At 37.6% G+C, this 15,541-nt stretch overlaps 1 protein-coding gene across 1 annotated transcript; it reads left to right on the top strand.

Moving 5' to 3' along the window:
- The first annotated feature begins 523 nt into the window (after window positions 1–523).
- mttp (microsomal triglyceride transfer protein) lies at window positions 524–13,477 on the top strand. Its single transcript, XM_056264581.1, has 18 exons — window positions 524–626; window positions 1,773–1,960; window positions 3,150–3,293; window positions 3,416–3,523; window positions 3,611–3,727; window positions 3,804–3,943; window positions 4,026–4,176; window positions 5,296–5,453; window positions 6,816–6,984; window positions 7,184–7,291; window positions 7,635–7,847; window positions 7,927–8,138; window positions 8,263–8,360; window positions 9,663–9,784; window positions 9,897–10,124; window positions 10,670–10,794; window positions 12,913–13,083; window positions 13,183–13,477. The coding sequence occupies exons 1-18, from the start codon at window positions 566–568 to the stop codon at window positions 13,328–13,330; spliced, it is 2,661 nt and encodes an 886-aa protein (XP_056120556.1). The 5' UTR covers window positions 524–565; the 3' UTR covers window positions 13,331–13,477.
- The last annotated feature ends 2,064 nt before the right edge of the window (window positions 13,478–15,541 follow it).

The raw sequence follows: 15,541 nt of genomic DNA, 5'->3' as shown, positions 1-15,541 counted from the left end.
CAACGAAATGTAAGAAATTTCAAAACTTTTTTATTAGGCCAATTTAAGAAAACCATGCAGTTAAAAAAAAAAAAAAATTTAGGCTATAAACGTTTTTCAAAAATGTCTGAAACAAACATGAATAGAATGACTGCATTTCAAGTGTTTCGTTGTGGGTTAAAGTCGTTTTAACTTTGGACATTCATTATTTGTTCAATGTAATTATAATGTGATTCAGTAAGACAAAATAAATGACCTAATCCTGTCCTGAGCGTTTGATCATTATGAATGAGACAGAAACTCCCCGTTGAAACACACCACTGCATTCGCGTTCAATAAGCGCTGATTGATGCCCTACCGGAAGGACCCAACTATAAAAACCAAACCTCGTCTCTGAGGAGCGTTCGTTCACCAAATCACAGTGAGCTCTGCCGGTTAATTATTAGCCGTTATCTCGTACTTAGTACCGGAGCGTGGAGTTTGGAGTCTGCCCCTCGTATCCAGATAAACACTATAGAGAGCTGAAGGAGTCAGGCAGGCACCCATCCTTTCTCTGGCCCGCAGACCTCTAACGAGCGAGCCAACCATGCTGCGGCTTGCTGGACTCTTACTGTGTGTGACCTCCTTTCTAAGCACCTCGTCTCTTGGTAAGCGATTTTTAAAGTCTAAAGATAGCTATATATATATTTAAAAAAAAACATTTACATTAGGCTGCACGTTCCTGTTGGTTTGCTTGTTGTTTAAAGCTAACAAATATTCTCATATTTTCAAATTTAAGATTTAAATTACTTTTAAATATTACATCGATTTAAGGGTTTAACCAGTTCACTGAGGTCTCTGGAATATTAATCTTGAGTTGGGTTAGTCACATCCTTTCATTCAATCTGTGCCCAGATTCATCTAATCATTGCAAGTAGACTCATCAGTATATCAGTATCATTACTGAAACCCTTTTTTGTGTGTTTAAATAAAAATACATAAATGTACAAATTAAATAAAAAACATTTAGTTGTTTTAGGAGGTAAAATCAGGGCATTATCTCTGTATCAGAAGATGTGATGCAATCTGAATGTGACACGTCAGTGTTTTCAGGACAGGACTGAACTGTGTTGGCACTGACAACGGTCTCGTTTTAGAGAGACTACTGTTTATCAATCACTTTATGAATCAACGATACTAAAACCACATATTCAGACAAAATATGTTTGAGCATTAAATGTGTTTGGCACATTTTGATTTGTTCAGTGTTTTTGCCCCTTTAACATCACAAAGTATCTTGATTTTGCACAAACTTTACATTGAATATATGATTCTGACAAAGACAAAAATAAATGAAGTTGCATCACAAAAAAAAGGTTAAGTAAAGAATATAATCCAAATAAATGAGGATTACAGATAACTGAGGATTATTAGCTCATAGTACACTGTTATCTGAGACCCACCTACTATTACAGATAGGACTACATTCCTTTTCCTTCTGTGTTACCTCTAATTTTTCTGCGAAAAGGCTATATGAACTTCCTCTGGAGTGCCTCCGGTTTGCCTGTTGCTTTCTCTTGACCAAATAAAATAAATGAGCATGTGGATGTAAACGCTGTGGTGTGGAGAACAAAACCTACAGATTCAATTCAGAATGAGTTTCCACCCCATCCATTACTGGGTTTAAGGCTGTGTATGAGATGTCCAGTCCACTTCCTGGCTCTCTCCTTTCACATTCCTCTCTTGTTCTAGTCCAGCTATACATGCTGAAGCTCTAGAATGTTTCACAGCATGACATTTTTGTGTTTTTACAGGTGCGAGTGCTGGACCTCGGCTAGATAATGACAAACTCTACAGATACAGCTACAGCGCTGAGGTCGGGCTGAACAGGCTGACGGGATCCACTAGGGGGAATGCTGGATTCAGGATTAGCAGTGATGTGGACATCAGCCTCGTCTGGAGGAACTCAGAGATCAAGGATGAACAGCTACTTCAAGTGCAGGTAAAGACGAGAAAGTACTTTGATACTTTTTTGATTGCATACCCTTGTGAAATAGAAGTGTGCTTAAATGTATTGAATGTGCACTTGTAGCGTATAATCTTAAGTATATATATTTTTTTAATTTGTAGTAGCAGATAATATAATATTAATAAAATTAAAAAAGGACACTTAAATGCACTTAAAGAGAGTACACTTTTATGTGTCTTAACACTACACTTTTTAAAAGTACATTTTAAATCATTATTTTAATAATATTTTGCCTTGCTGACTAATATTGTAACTTGATTATAATTTAAACTAGTTTGTTACTCAATATTACATTTAAAGTTCATTTTAAATGTACTATTTTGCAGCTTCATCATTACAAATATTTGTAAAAATTACTTTACATTTTAAACCATATTTCAAAGACAGTAGAATTATGAAACTATATAAAGATATACTTAAGTCCTAAGCTTAAGTACCTAAGCATGACAAGAAAGGACTCTTAAGTTCAACTAATTGCGTTTAATATCAATTTAAACTGAATTGCGTTTTCATTTAATTGCAAATGACCTGCAGTGTTTGAATACTAAAATGTACTTATTTTTCAAAAAGGTATGTGAACCTAGTGTGAAAACAATTTTATTTGAGGAGCCGTTTACACGACACCGTTTCAACTAAAAATGAAAAACTTATTATGCGTTTTGGCTGTTCATTTACACGACAACTGCGTTTTGGGGGCTTGAAATCACAAAATTTAGAAAAGGAATTCAAAGTGCATGTTTTTGAAAACGATACCGTTATCGTCTCCAAAACTACAAAAAGGTTTTTTTTTGTGAGAATGGTGACGTCATGCGCATGCGTATTACGTGTTCACTCTATAGGCGCATATAGGCATAGGTTATGTGCCTTTAAAAAGTGACATCGCCAACTACTGGCCTGGCATTAATAATACAGTGTTTAAATATGTCTATCTATATAGTTTTTAAGTTCTTGTTTTTAGTTTTAGTTAGTTTAGTAGACTACTTCAAGGTTCTTATTATTAAATGTTGCCATGTCAACTAGTTGAAATAAAATGCGTTTAAGGTGTTTTTTATATATTTTATTTTATTTCAGATAGTAAAATGTTTTTTTTTTTTTTATGGTTTTAGTTTTAGCTAACAATAATACTATTGGTGCACATCACATTCTCCTATCCTATCCTCAGATTTCAAATGTTCAAGTTGAAAGTGCTGGAAAGCACTCCCGCAAAAACAACATCTTTCACGGCAGCTCAGCAGAAAGCATTCTGGGTAGAGTCAGGCTTGAGGCACTTCAGAGGCCCTTCATGGTGCTGTGGAAGATGGGCAAGGTAAACAAACACACTTCATTATGTCATTAAAATGTGTTTCATATCCGTTTTAGTTTTGAACTTTTAAATATTTTCCATAGTGATTTGATTTTTTTGTGTGATTTTTTTTCTTGCTAACTTAGATCAGAAGCCTGTATACCCATAAGGCGGAGCCTGCTACCATCAAAAACTTGAAGAGGGGTGTGGCCAGTATGCTAATGATGCAGCTAAAGTCCGGGAAGATGATGGAGGTACAGTCTGACAATTAAAATTCTCCACTGAAGTGTGAAAAGTGTGTAAGTTTTTCTTTTTTAAAATACTTTCTCCATAATCTGCAGGCTGATGCTTCAGGGAAATGCTTAGTTGAGTACAAGGCTACCAAACATCAGGTGATCCGTACAAAACACTTAGAAACCTGCAAAACGCAAGAGACGGGATTCACCACTCACAGCCCAGTAAGAAAAAAACTCATCTTACCTCATTTATACACCATTCCCAGCACTTTTTTACCTTTCCTCTCCGCTCTTCCAGGTATTGGGTGTCAGTGGGAAGTCTGCTTCTGAAACAGTAATCACTCTGGAGAATGGCATCATTAAGTCTGCCGATACTGAGGAAACACACATTTTGTCCATCAATGCTCGTCATACAGCTGCAACTAAAGTCCTGTCCAGGTACCAAAGAAATGAGAAAACCTATCACGCATGATCAACATAGTAAATGGATGAAATTAAAGCATCTTCTCATTTCCCTCAGGCAGTCATTGACGCTTAAAAAGATTGAGGTAGGGCCAGCAGAAGCGGCGGGTAAAGATGTCGCAGGTGTGGTGAAGTCTCTGGATGACAAACTCATGTCTGTTGGAGTCATAGTGGAGAAAGTTAAAGCCAAGTGCAAGGGATGCCCCAATGTGAGCAACTATGTGTTTATGCTTGTAAATCTGGTGTTGTCATCATTTTATCAGCTTTTATGTTATTCCTTTTGATTTTCTTGCACACAAAAAGGAGACATTTTGCTGTCGCAGATCTTTCCCAAAAAACTATCTTTTTGTGTTCCCTGGAAGCAAGAAAGTCATAGATTTTGGGCTGGGTAAATAATGATAGTTTTCATTTTTGTTGAACTATTCCTTTAAAGGTGCTCTATGTAACTTTTCTACTAAAATGAATCCTTTTTTTATTGCCTGTGTGTGAAGGGGTTGTAATCACACATTAAAATGATCCACTTGTCGAGTTTGGCTATTACCTCTGAAGGCCAGTATTCCTATTTCTATGTGAAGTCTCCGGGTCGGATTTACCGCGAAATCCAACGGATGTGACGTGCATGCGCGCTCCTGAGTTACGTCCGGTTAAAGGCGCACGTTTTTCGGCTTATATCTCAGTCAATCTTTGATCAATATTCCCAAGACTCTAATCGTTCGTAGTGCTGGACGGGGCCTTTCGAACAAGCCCACCCCCGAGGTCCAACTCGCCCGGCTCCCCGAGTTATAGCCGTTCGAAATCGGGGGTCCCAGCGAACGGCGATCCGGTAGGGGGCATCCCCGAGGCCCGCCACTCTAGCGTTGGGGCAAGGGTTCCCCTGGGACCTCCTCCCCCGAATTTGAGCTCTCTGGGTCTTTGCGTTCCAGAGATACGAGCGATTTTCTTCTGAGATCGTGACGTCACCGGCGTCCGCAATTTTGGCAGCGCGCCCGATGGTTTTCTGCTAATATCTCCGCGAAAACACCACCAAAAACTATGGAACTTATATGGTTCTTTTCAGCTCGACTAGATGGTCCCAACGAGCTCGGTGCTCGCCGAATCCGTCTAGTATTCGCCGAGATATTTGCGTAATAGACGGTATTGTCTATGAGTTTGAGCACGAGCGCTCTTGTAAAATTTGGTTGCAATCTGAAACATCACCACTAGAGGCCGCTAAAAGTTACGTAGAGCACCTTTAACTGTGATGTTCTGTATAAAAACAGACAGAAATGTGTGGAATCTGTTTTTGTGTTCATACTAATTGTGCATTGCATTGTTTTGGTGTACAATAGCTGATGGACACATGGAAGGCGGTGAGGTCTCAGCTGGAGCCGGACTCACTCTCTAAAGCAGAAGCCCCGAGAAGCTTCCTCACGCTCTTACACAGCCTGCGCAAAGCCAGCAAGGCAGAGATCCTCACAGTACTGCGCAACTGCAGCAAGACTGCACTGTAAGACCAAACTCCTCATTGTATTTTCCTCTTTCTAATTTATACACTATTGGCCCTGTCCGAAATGGCACACTTCATGTGCACTTGCAGTCTCGTGGACTTAAAATGGCCGTCACTTGCGCGTGTCCATTAAAAGTGCAGTATGTTATTTCTGAAAGTCGTTGCTGAACATTGTTGACATTTAATCAACCCAAACAAACAGACCTCTACATAACAGACCAATCCAAATCCAAACTTCCCTGCTCCGATTCGGTCTTGAATCGCTGGCATGTGAGACGAGTGCACTAACAAGGACGCTAAACAGTAAACACCTCATTCTCTCGAAGTCATCAGCCTGCACAACTCTCAAATGTTACCGTAAAAAAAAGACTCATGTAGACTTCTGTGCACAAAGACTCGAATCAGTGAATTGTTTCTTTCCTTTTTTGAACAATGAACAAAAGAACCAAAATCAGATTTTGATTCGACTTTAACCTTGGTTTGCTTGGCTGTAAAACTGTAAAGATGAAGCATTCTTTTTTGCTACATCTCTACTTGTAGAAAAACGCTTGTTACTGGAAAAGCTATATTTTCAAAACAGCTGAACTACCGGTACTGTCACGTTATTGAAATTATAGTTAGCGGCGTACTTTTAGTAATTTCTTCAAATATCGTATTTACATGAATATTTCCCTACAGGGAACGTTCTCAGAACATTCTGGCAAGGTTCTTTCAGTAACATTAATGGAACATTTGTTCAAAGTTATCTGATCTTTAATAACATTTTCAAAACATTATTTATACATCGTTTACGGAATGTTTTTTTCTCAATTTTTTAGTTGGATGTTCGTCTAACTTTAAAAAAAAATGTACTATTGGTTTCAGAATGTATATTGAACATTCAAAAGTAAAGTTCTCTTAATGTTCAAGAAATGATCAAATGGAATGTTTTCTTAAAGCATTCGCATAACCAAGAAACGTTTTTAAAACATTCAAAAACTGTACGTTTTGAACGTTCAGAGAACATTAGGCAAAAACATTGGCAAAACATTATTAGAACATATTTCGTTTGGTAGCTGGGTAAGTGGCCATTCCTAATGATACCAGAGATGCAGAGATACAGTCGTTGCCTTATGGTTAGAGTCAGAGTGGTAACCCTAAGGCTGCTGGTTCGATTCTTGCAGTGTGTCATCCCTACTCAGTACTCCGAATTTGTGTGCACTAACTTGGATGGGTTAAATGCAGAGGATAAATTCCGAGTATGTGTTACCATATGGCCTTCACATGTCACTTTCACTATATACTATAATAGCAGCCATTGTTGTTGTCCTGCCTCTTTGCTGCTTTTTTACACTGCCAGTTTACATTGTTTCACCTTTCTAGGCCTCAGCTGGTGGATGCAGTCACATCAGCGCAGACTCCATCTTCTCTCTCAGCCATTCTGGAGTTTCTGGACTTCAGCAAGAAGGAAGGTTTAGTGCTACAGGAGCGCTTTCTGTACGCATGTGGTTTTGCCTCCCACCCGACAGAGACCACGCTTCAGTCCCTGCTGGTAAGACACCTCCATTATTGCTCTCACATCTGACTTTACATCTGAATTTAGAGCCTCCTCACTGTGACTATCACCTTTAAATAGATTTTTTAAAGACACACACACACACATATATATATATATATATGTAATGTTCACAATTTTCATAAATTATTCTATGAATTATTTCATGAATTATTCTATCTTTGTTCCCATCTAGGATGTGTCTAACGGAAAGATTGGCAGCTCAGACATTAAGGAGTCAGTTGTGATCATCATGGGAGCTCTGCTCAGGAAACTCTGTCTGAAAGGAGCATGTGAACTACCGGTGAGTCAGAATATTATTCATATTCGCTTCTATTGGAGTATTTGATTGAGTCATATTTATAAATTGCAATTTAATTTACACCCGCATGATTGTTCACATATGATTCATATAAGTGCATCATAAATATATGAATGTATAAAGTATCTAATCTATCTATCAATCTGAGTATCTAAGTATATAAAATAATTTGCTTATGCTTTCTGATACAAATAACAATATAGCACTCTCAGCAACATTTAATACATTAAACCGTGCTTGCATTATAAACTACATCTAAATCAGCATCTTAATCTTTCAGTAATTCAAACTGCCTGAGTGTGTTTGTCTTGTGTTCGATGTGCAGACAGTGCTTAAGGTGAAAGAGCTGCTGTTGGCAGGGCCTGACAGCACTCAGGTGGAGTCTGAGGTTCAGATGTACCTGCTAGCATTGAAGAACGCTCTTCTACCGGAGAGTGTTCCTCTTCTTGCCAGATATGCTGAGTCGGAGGTGGGAGCGTATAGCACCATTGCCATCACAGCGCTGCAGAGATACGACCCTAAGCTTATCACACCAGAGGTACATCATCAATCCCCCATCAGCCTATCTAGAGGGGCACAAAACTACTCACAAAACATTTAACACACTATTTCCACAGGTGAAAAAGACAGTGAACCGCATATACCATCAGAACCAGCGTATTTATGAGAAGAACGTTCGTGCCGCGGCAGCTGATCTGATTATGAGCAGTAGTCCATCATATATGGAAGTGAAGAACGTTCTGCTCTCCATCGGACACCTGCCGCATGAGATGAACAAATACATGCTGTCTAAAGTCCAGGACATATTGCGCTTCGAGATGCCGGCCTGGTGGGTCTCAGGTTTACTAAACGCATGCTTTAAAACATATTTGTTAATTTATAATTTATTCTTAATGATTGTCTCTGGCGCTGAGTGGCACTTGTGTGATAAAAGTCATATGCCTGGTTTGCAGTAAATTGGTACAACAAGTGATGAAGGACATGGTTTCCCACAACTATGACAGATTCTCGAAGGCTGGGTCATCATCTGCTTTTTCAGGATTCATGGCACGTAAGTGAGCTCATCTATACCCGCTCTTAACCTTTAAACCTAAATCTATGACACTATAATATTTATATAATAATACCTGACACAAAGTCTGCATCACTCTCAGAAACAAAGGTACAAAAACTGTCACTGAGGTGGTGACCTTTCATCTTTGTACTTTATTTACCCCTAAAAGGTTTCACAGTCAAGGTTTAAGCTATTGCCAGACTGAAATACATGTCTTTAACTTATTTTTTTATTATATATTATATTACTAAAATAACTTATTAACCATGGTTTAGCTGAAAGCAACTTGCACTGACATATCTTAAAACATATCAGTGCCATTGTTTTGTCTCAAGATGCACACCAGTAATGTTTTTTTCTACGGCACATTTATAAAAGTTACTTAAATGTCCTAATTGAACTAAGGGCTAATCCTGGCTTAATATAAGCCCTGTCTGTGAAACCGGGCCTAAATGTACATAAAGTGTACATAGTAGTTAGTAATTAAATGGTACATATTAGTATCTTTTGAAACGGTACCACCCAAGTTACATCTTTTGTACTTAGTATTACAAATATATAATCTAAAATATATTATCAAATGTTTCACACTATGATAAAAATGTGTTTTATAAAACATGATTTAGAAGAAATAATCTATAGGCAGCTATAATGAAAGGATTTTGCCTTGTGGGTGATAAAACAGTTGAAAAAAATATAAATAAATATCTCAGTTACATTAATATATACATATTAATATACATTAAAAGTTTGGGGTCAGTAAGACGATTTAATGTTTTTGAAAGAAGTCTCTTGGTTACCAAGGCTGCATTTCTTTGTTCAAAAATACAGTAAAAACAGTAATATTGTTAAATATAATTACAATTTAAAATAACTATTTTCTATTGTAATGTAATTTATTCCTATGATGGCAAAGCTGAATTTTCAGCATCATTACTCCAGTCTTCAGTGTCACATGATCCTTCAGGAATCATTCTAATATGCTGATTTGCTGCTCAAGAAACATTAGCTACTTATTGTGATCAATGTTGAGCTGCTCAATATTTTGTATTAATTGAAAGTTCAAAAGTTGAATTTCATTTATTTTGAATAGAAATATAAATGTCTTTACAGTCACTTTTGATCAATTAAAGCATCTTAAAAAAAGCTTAGAAAAGTATAATAAAAAATTAAACTTACTGACCCCATAGCGACCACCTAGAACAACCTAGCACATTGTTTGTAGAAAATTAAATGATAAACATCTTGTTGTTTGTGTCTTGTAGCAGTGTCTGTAGTATATATCATTTATTTCAACAGGAACTGCAGATGTAACTTGCACCTACAATTTGGACATCCTGTACTCTGGCTCAGGCGTATTGAGGAGAAGCAACATGAACATTTATGGTCAGAGCAACAGTGCCCTCCTTCATGGCCTCCAGGTATACTGTCTGTCATCATTACCATGACACAGTGTTGTACAGCATATGCCATTAACATGCATTGTGTGTGCTGATATTAACCTGTGCTTTGTGCTTGCATTCTGATTTTCAGGTGACAATTGAAGCACAAGGTCTAGAGTCTCTAATTGCAGCCACGCCGGATGAAGGAGAAGAAGAACTGGAGTCTTTTGCTGGTATGTCTGCTCTTCTGTTCGATGTTCAGCTCCGCCCAGTGACCTTCTTCAAGGGCTACAGTGACCTGATGTCCAAGATGTTCTCTATGTCTGGAGATCCGATCAATGTGGTGAAGGGCCTTATTCTTCTGACAGATCACTCACAGGTATGACATTCAGCTTAATATGCACTTACAGAAGAGACGCTTGACTCATCACACTCCATAGTAGATCTGACACATGCAGCAGATGTTCTGCAATCAATTAGCATTGCCTGACAGCCTGGGGACAGTGTGTGACATTTGTGGGACAGATTACGGGACCAGTGCTGCATTCTGAAAGTGAATGATGGAAATGATTTGAAACACTTAGCGTGGTTTGAAAGTGTTTCAATTTTATAACTGTGTAATTTCCTGCATATATATACAAGTGAAACTCGAAAAATTAGAATATCGTGCAAAAGTTCATTTATTTCAGTACTTCAACTTAAAATGTGAAACTAATATATTATATAGACTCATTACATGCAAAGTGAGATATTTCAAGCCTTTATTTGTTATAATTTTGATGATTATGGCTTACACCTATAAAAAACCCCAAAGTCAAAATTAGAATATTGTGAAAAGTTTTTCATAGCTGTAAGCCATAATCATCAAAATTATCTAAAATATTAAAAGTAATATTTTTTTGTACTTTCTCACTTTCTTTGAAGGTGATTCCTCTTCAGTCTGGTGTAAGAGCCAGTGCTGAGTTCCAAGGCGGTCTGGCCATCGATATCTCTGGAGGGATGGAGTTCAGCTTATGGTATAGAGAGTCTAAGACGAGCGTCAACAACAGGTGAATTTCTTCTTTTTAAACCACATCCTTGAATGGGATAAGTGTTGTGCATTCAGATAAAGATCCGAGCTCTGATTAAAATGAACCCCACATGGGACAACAACCCATGATGACCTTATGTAAGACATCTCACCCTAGTTTTCTTTAGATGCAAAGTTGGTTTTGATAAAATCAACTACTTACTTTGCTTACTTAGATGCCATTGCCAGATGTTTTTCTTCACTCGGTTTTTCGAATGACAGTAAATACGATGCCGGTGCATCTTATTATAACATCATTAATCCTTCAGAGAGATTCGATGCTAATCCACATCTTTAGCCACAACTGCACCTGCTTGCTTACTGTTAGTTTGTGGATGCAAGCAATGGCAACTTGGCTAAAATGAGACAGGCGGGAAATGAGGGCAATGGAAAGATGCTGTGGTAGGAGTAAAAGATCAGGGGTTGAGGGTAAAATTAGGTTATGATATCGATTGTGAGAAACCAAATGCTCTCAGGGACAGATTTCAGATCTTTACATTTAAACTGATTCCATGTTGTTTAAGACAAAATACTCCCAAGTTCATACTGTATGAGGAAATGTCTCTTTTTTACCTTACATTTAGTGCTGCGGGTTTGCTGTTCTTTGTTTCATGATGGGTATTTCTGGGTGACATCTGCTTTTCTACATCTGCCAGCCCTCAGGACAGGCAGGGGCAGGTGTATGGATCAGGGAGGCAAGCTTTACCTTCTCTGAAAGCACACACACACACACAAGTAGACAGACAAAGACTCACTGACAGACAGACAACCTAATACGTAAACACCCACATGTGCGTGCGGGCACACTGAAGCGGGGAAACCGATAGAAAGATAGTTACGCACACAGACACACATAGTCAGACACAAGCGGGTTATGTTTAGAAACGAAATAAACCACAGCTCTCTCGGGCGCACAAGATTAGCATGCCGCCAATCAGCCCACTCATCACGGGCAGCCATGTTCAACAGATCATTTAAGGTGGAGGTTGAAAGCATGGAGCCAGACTGTCTCATGTGATATGTGAGCCCAAACACCAAAACTGACTCAGCAGAGACCGAGGCAATAAATCTCTATCACAAATTGTTCGCTGTGTGGCATGTGCTGTAGGAAGAATGAGATGTTAAACATGGAAAATCCTTGCTGAAAATACAGCTGAGATACAGTAAAATCAAGTTGTGCACATCCAAAGGTTTGACCCTAAGGGAAACTCTAGTTTTGTAACTATAATCATTTAGTTGTTATTTTAGTACTATTTATATACTATTATAGCATTCATATTGTTCAAGTTTTCATTTTAATTTTAGTTCAAGTTTTAGTCATTTTGTTTTGTGTTTGTCATTTCTTTTTTATATATTTCTATTTAGCTTAAAATTTACATTCTGTTTTAGTATTAGTCATTTTAGTACTTCAAACTCATTTTTTATTTCTGTTAGCTGCCAAGGCAAGATTTCTTTCTTTTTTTATCTAATATGTATATTTTATTTTATTTCGGCTTTATTTCAGTTAATGAAAATAACGTATCTTAATAGCTCTAGTTTTAGTTAACAAATAAGTTTAAATGTATTTTAAGTTTATTATTATGTTTCCTATCAGGAATATACATGCATCATGCCTAAATTAAACTGGCAAACAAACTACTAGGAAGAAAGTAAATGGGACTGAACCAAAAAAAGTGCATATTTGAAAAATTGTACTCTGCTTGTTGGTTCAACTTTTTTCTTTTTCTTCTAAATTAATAAAAATAGAAAATCTGCACAGAGACGCATTACTGTCCCTGAAAAAAGCTTTTAGAATAGTGGAGTGAGTTTTAAAAAAAGAATAATTTTTACTGTGTGGTTTCTTAAGGTTTGTTCACACCAAGGACGATAACTATAACGATAACCATTCTAAATATAAAAAACAATATAGCAGAGTCCATACCACAACTATAACAATAACGGCACAGAGAAACAATGACAAAACTGCAGCACGCACTTATCATAAACAGAGCTTTATCGTTCGTTGGTGTAGACGCTAATATAGATATCATTCTTGGTGTGAACAGGCCTTTAGAGTTTTTAGCGTTCTTGCTAAGCTCATCCTTGACATTGTGTGCAGGGGAGCTCTGGTCTTCATTGGAAACGTGACAGTGGATATGGACTTTGCAAGCGCTGGAGTGGAAGTAGGTTTTGAGACAGAAGCCACCCTAGACTTCATCACTACAGTGCAGTTCTCCGAGTACCCCTTCCTCGTCTGCATGCAGATGGACAAAACCACTTTCCCCTTCAGGTATCTATCAACATATCAGATTCTAGGTTACAATCATATAACATTTTAAAATGTGTGAAATGAACACAACTAACCTGTTTTGCTTCTGATGCACTCTAGAGAGATGGTGTCCAAGCAGGAGAAGCTGCCTTCAGGACGGACATTCTCCTCAAAGAGGAGCAGAGAGCAGCTGGTGCCGGGCTCAGAGTTTCCTCTACACCAGGAGAACTCGAACATGTGCAAGAAAGTCTTTGAGCAGGCCTGGTAGACCAACTAGCAAATGTAAAAGGTTTTCACACAGACAACCACTCTGTACAAGTATGTTTTGCGGTGACTGTATGTGCTAAAACCTGTTGGACATGTGGACACTTAAAAATGAAGGTTCCAAAAGGTGTTTTGCGCAGTGATGCCATAGTAGAACTAGGGGTCTGCCAAAGAACTTTTCAGTAAAAAAGTTCTTAAAAGAACCATTTTTTATTACCGTGAAGAGCATTTTAAAGGGGTAGTTCAACCAAAAATGAAAATTCTGTCATTTATTACTCCGTTCCAATCCTGTAAGGCTTTCGTTCATCTTCGGAACACAAATGAAAATGTTTTTTTGTCCTTCCATTGACAGCTAACACTTTGACGCTTCAAAAAGTCCATAAAGAGATCGTAAAACATTTATCAGCGAACATAAACAGGAGCTCAACCGAGCCTGCTTGACGCGCGAAAGCAAACCTCATTGGTTCTCACACGTCAAGTGAAGATGCTTGAGCTTCCGTTTACCAAAACTAATGTGTGAATTGATGAGTATCTGTGAATAAAAGCCTAAATTAAATTTGTTCATCATATAAAGCGATCGAGTCTCTTCAGAAAATTTGGACTAAACCACTCAATTTAGTTTTTACAATCTCTTTATGAATTTTTTGAAAAGTCAAAGTGGTAGTTGCATAGTCTGTCAATGGAGGGAAAGAAATATCTTCATTTGTGTCCCGAAGGTGAACAAAAGTCTTACGGGTTTGGAACAACATGAGGGTGAGTAATTAGTGACAGATTCTTCTATTCCTTTATTGATCAAAATAAACCCTTTCCACTCTAAAGAACATTTTGTGCAGCAAAAAAAAAAAAGTTTCCTTGGATGTTATTTGAACCATTGATTGGCATAAAGAACCTTTATTTTTAAAAAGTCCTTACAATATGTCCAGCCCTGTTTTATACATTTAAGAATGATCAGCACAAATTCAGTTTAAGGTTTTTTGTATGTTTTATAAATGTGAGGAATGTATAAAAATGTTGTCAGGATAACCAATGGCACTCTCATCATGCGAAAGAATTATTCAACCCCTAAAAGCGAAAGTTAGATATTTATAAATTGTAACATTATAGCATTATAACAGGACTGTGTATTTGAGGTGCTACTGTGTTATTTATTTAATCAGAGGGCTTTCTGACACACTTCATCCCTCCACAGGCAGTTCATGCTGTCTGGTTTCCATGACTACACCAGATGTTTACATTCTTGAGAATATTTATGGCAGTCTTGTACATGGGAAGATAATCAACCATGAATAAAGTCTTTTTTTGGATTTTCTTTGTCATCTTTTTGGTGTTAATATCATTGAAAGTGTAACTTTTAATAATGAAGATCTTTAACTATTAGTATGTACAGTGTCAATGCTTTGTATAGAATATATTGTCTACCGAGGCTTCATTAAGCTAAAATTAGGATGAATGCAGACTAATTAACTTATAGCTCTTTTTTTTCAGGATATCTGAATTTATTTTTTTAAAACATGGCTTTGAATAAATCTATGTACAACGCTGTACAGTACATTAAACTTTGGGAAGTGGTAGAAAGATTGCTAAAAAGAAGTAAAGTTGACATATCTTTTTAATAGTACTGAGAACATAGAACAAGGATAGAGTAAAAGTAAATAGCTTGTCTAAAGCTGAAATCTTCTACATCTACTGAAACAGAAAGTTAAAGGCAGGGTAGGCGATTTGTTCTAGAAACATTTTTTGTTATGCTGGTTGAAAGTCTCTTCACATTCTGATAGCCATCACTAAGTTAAGTGGTCTAAATGTACAGTATTAATATGTATATATCTCGTCTGTGGAAGGCGTAGGACCATAAAATGTTCATCCAATCAATACAATGTCCTACCTGCCAGTCAGCGTATGTATTATCATGCCTCAACGCACCCTACTCGCATAGACATCACACGTCATCAGCACGTTTCATGATATACAGAGTTAGACAGACATCAGTCACCGAGCACCGCAACCAAAACAGCAGCCGGCTTTTACAGTTCCTCCTGAACCAAAACAACAAGCTTATGCTGAGTTTACGCCATAACAACTGAAATTTGGAAGAGATGGAAACCTGTGACGTTCTACTCGGAGCGGTTTGTGACTCGAATATAACCAACGGCGAAATGAATCTGCAGCAGTCAGGTGGTACAGGTCAGTGCTCTTTAAGTAGTTTATGTTCATAATT

Source organism: Rhinichthys klamathensis, unplaced genomic scaffold (genome assembly GCF_029890125.1).
Source record: "Rhinichthys klamathensis goyatoka isolate OS25496 unplaced genomic scaffold, OSU_Roscu_1.1 h1tg000222l_1, whole genome shotgun sequence".
Classification (NCBI taxonomy): Eukaryota; Metazoa; Chordata; class Actinopteri; order Cypriniformes; family Leuciscidae; genus Rhinichthys; species Rhinichthys klamathensis.
The sequence above is the reverse complement of the archived record's forward strand: the minus strand, read 5'-3'. Positions and strand labels throughout refer to the sequence as shown.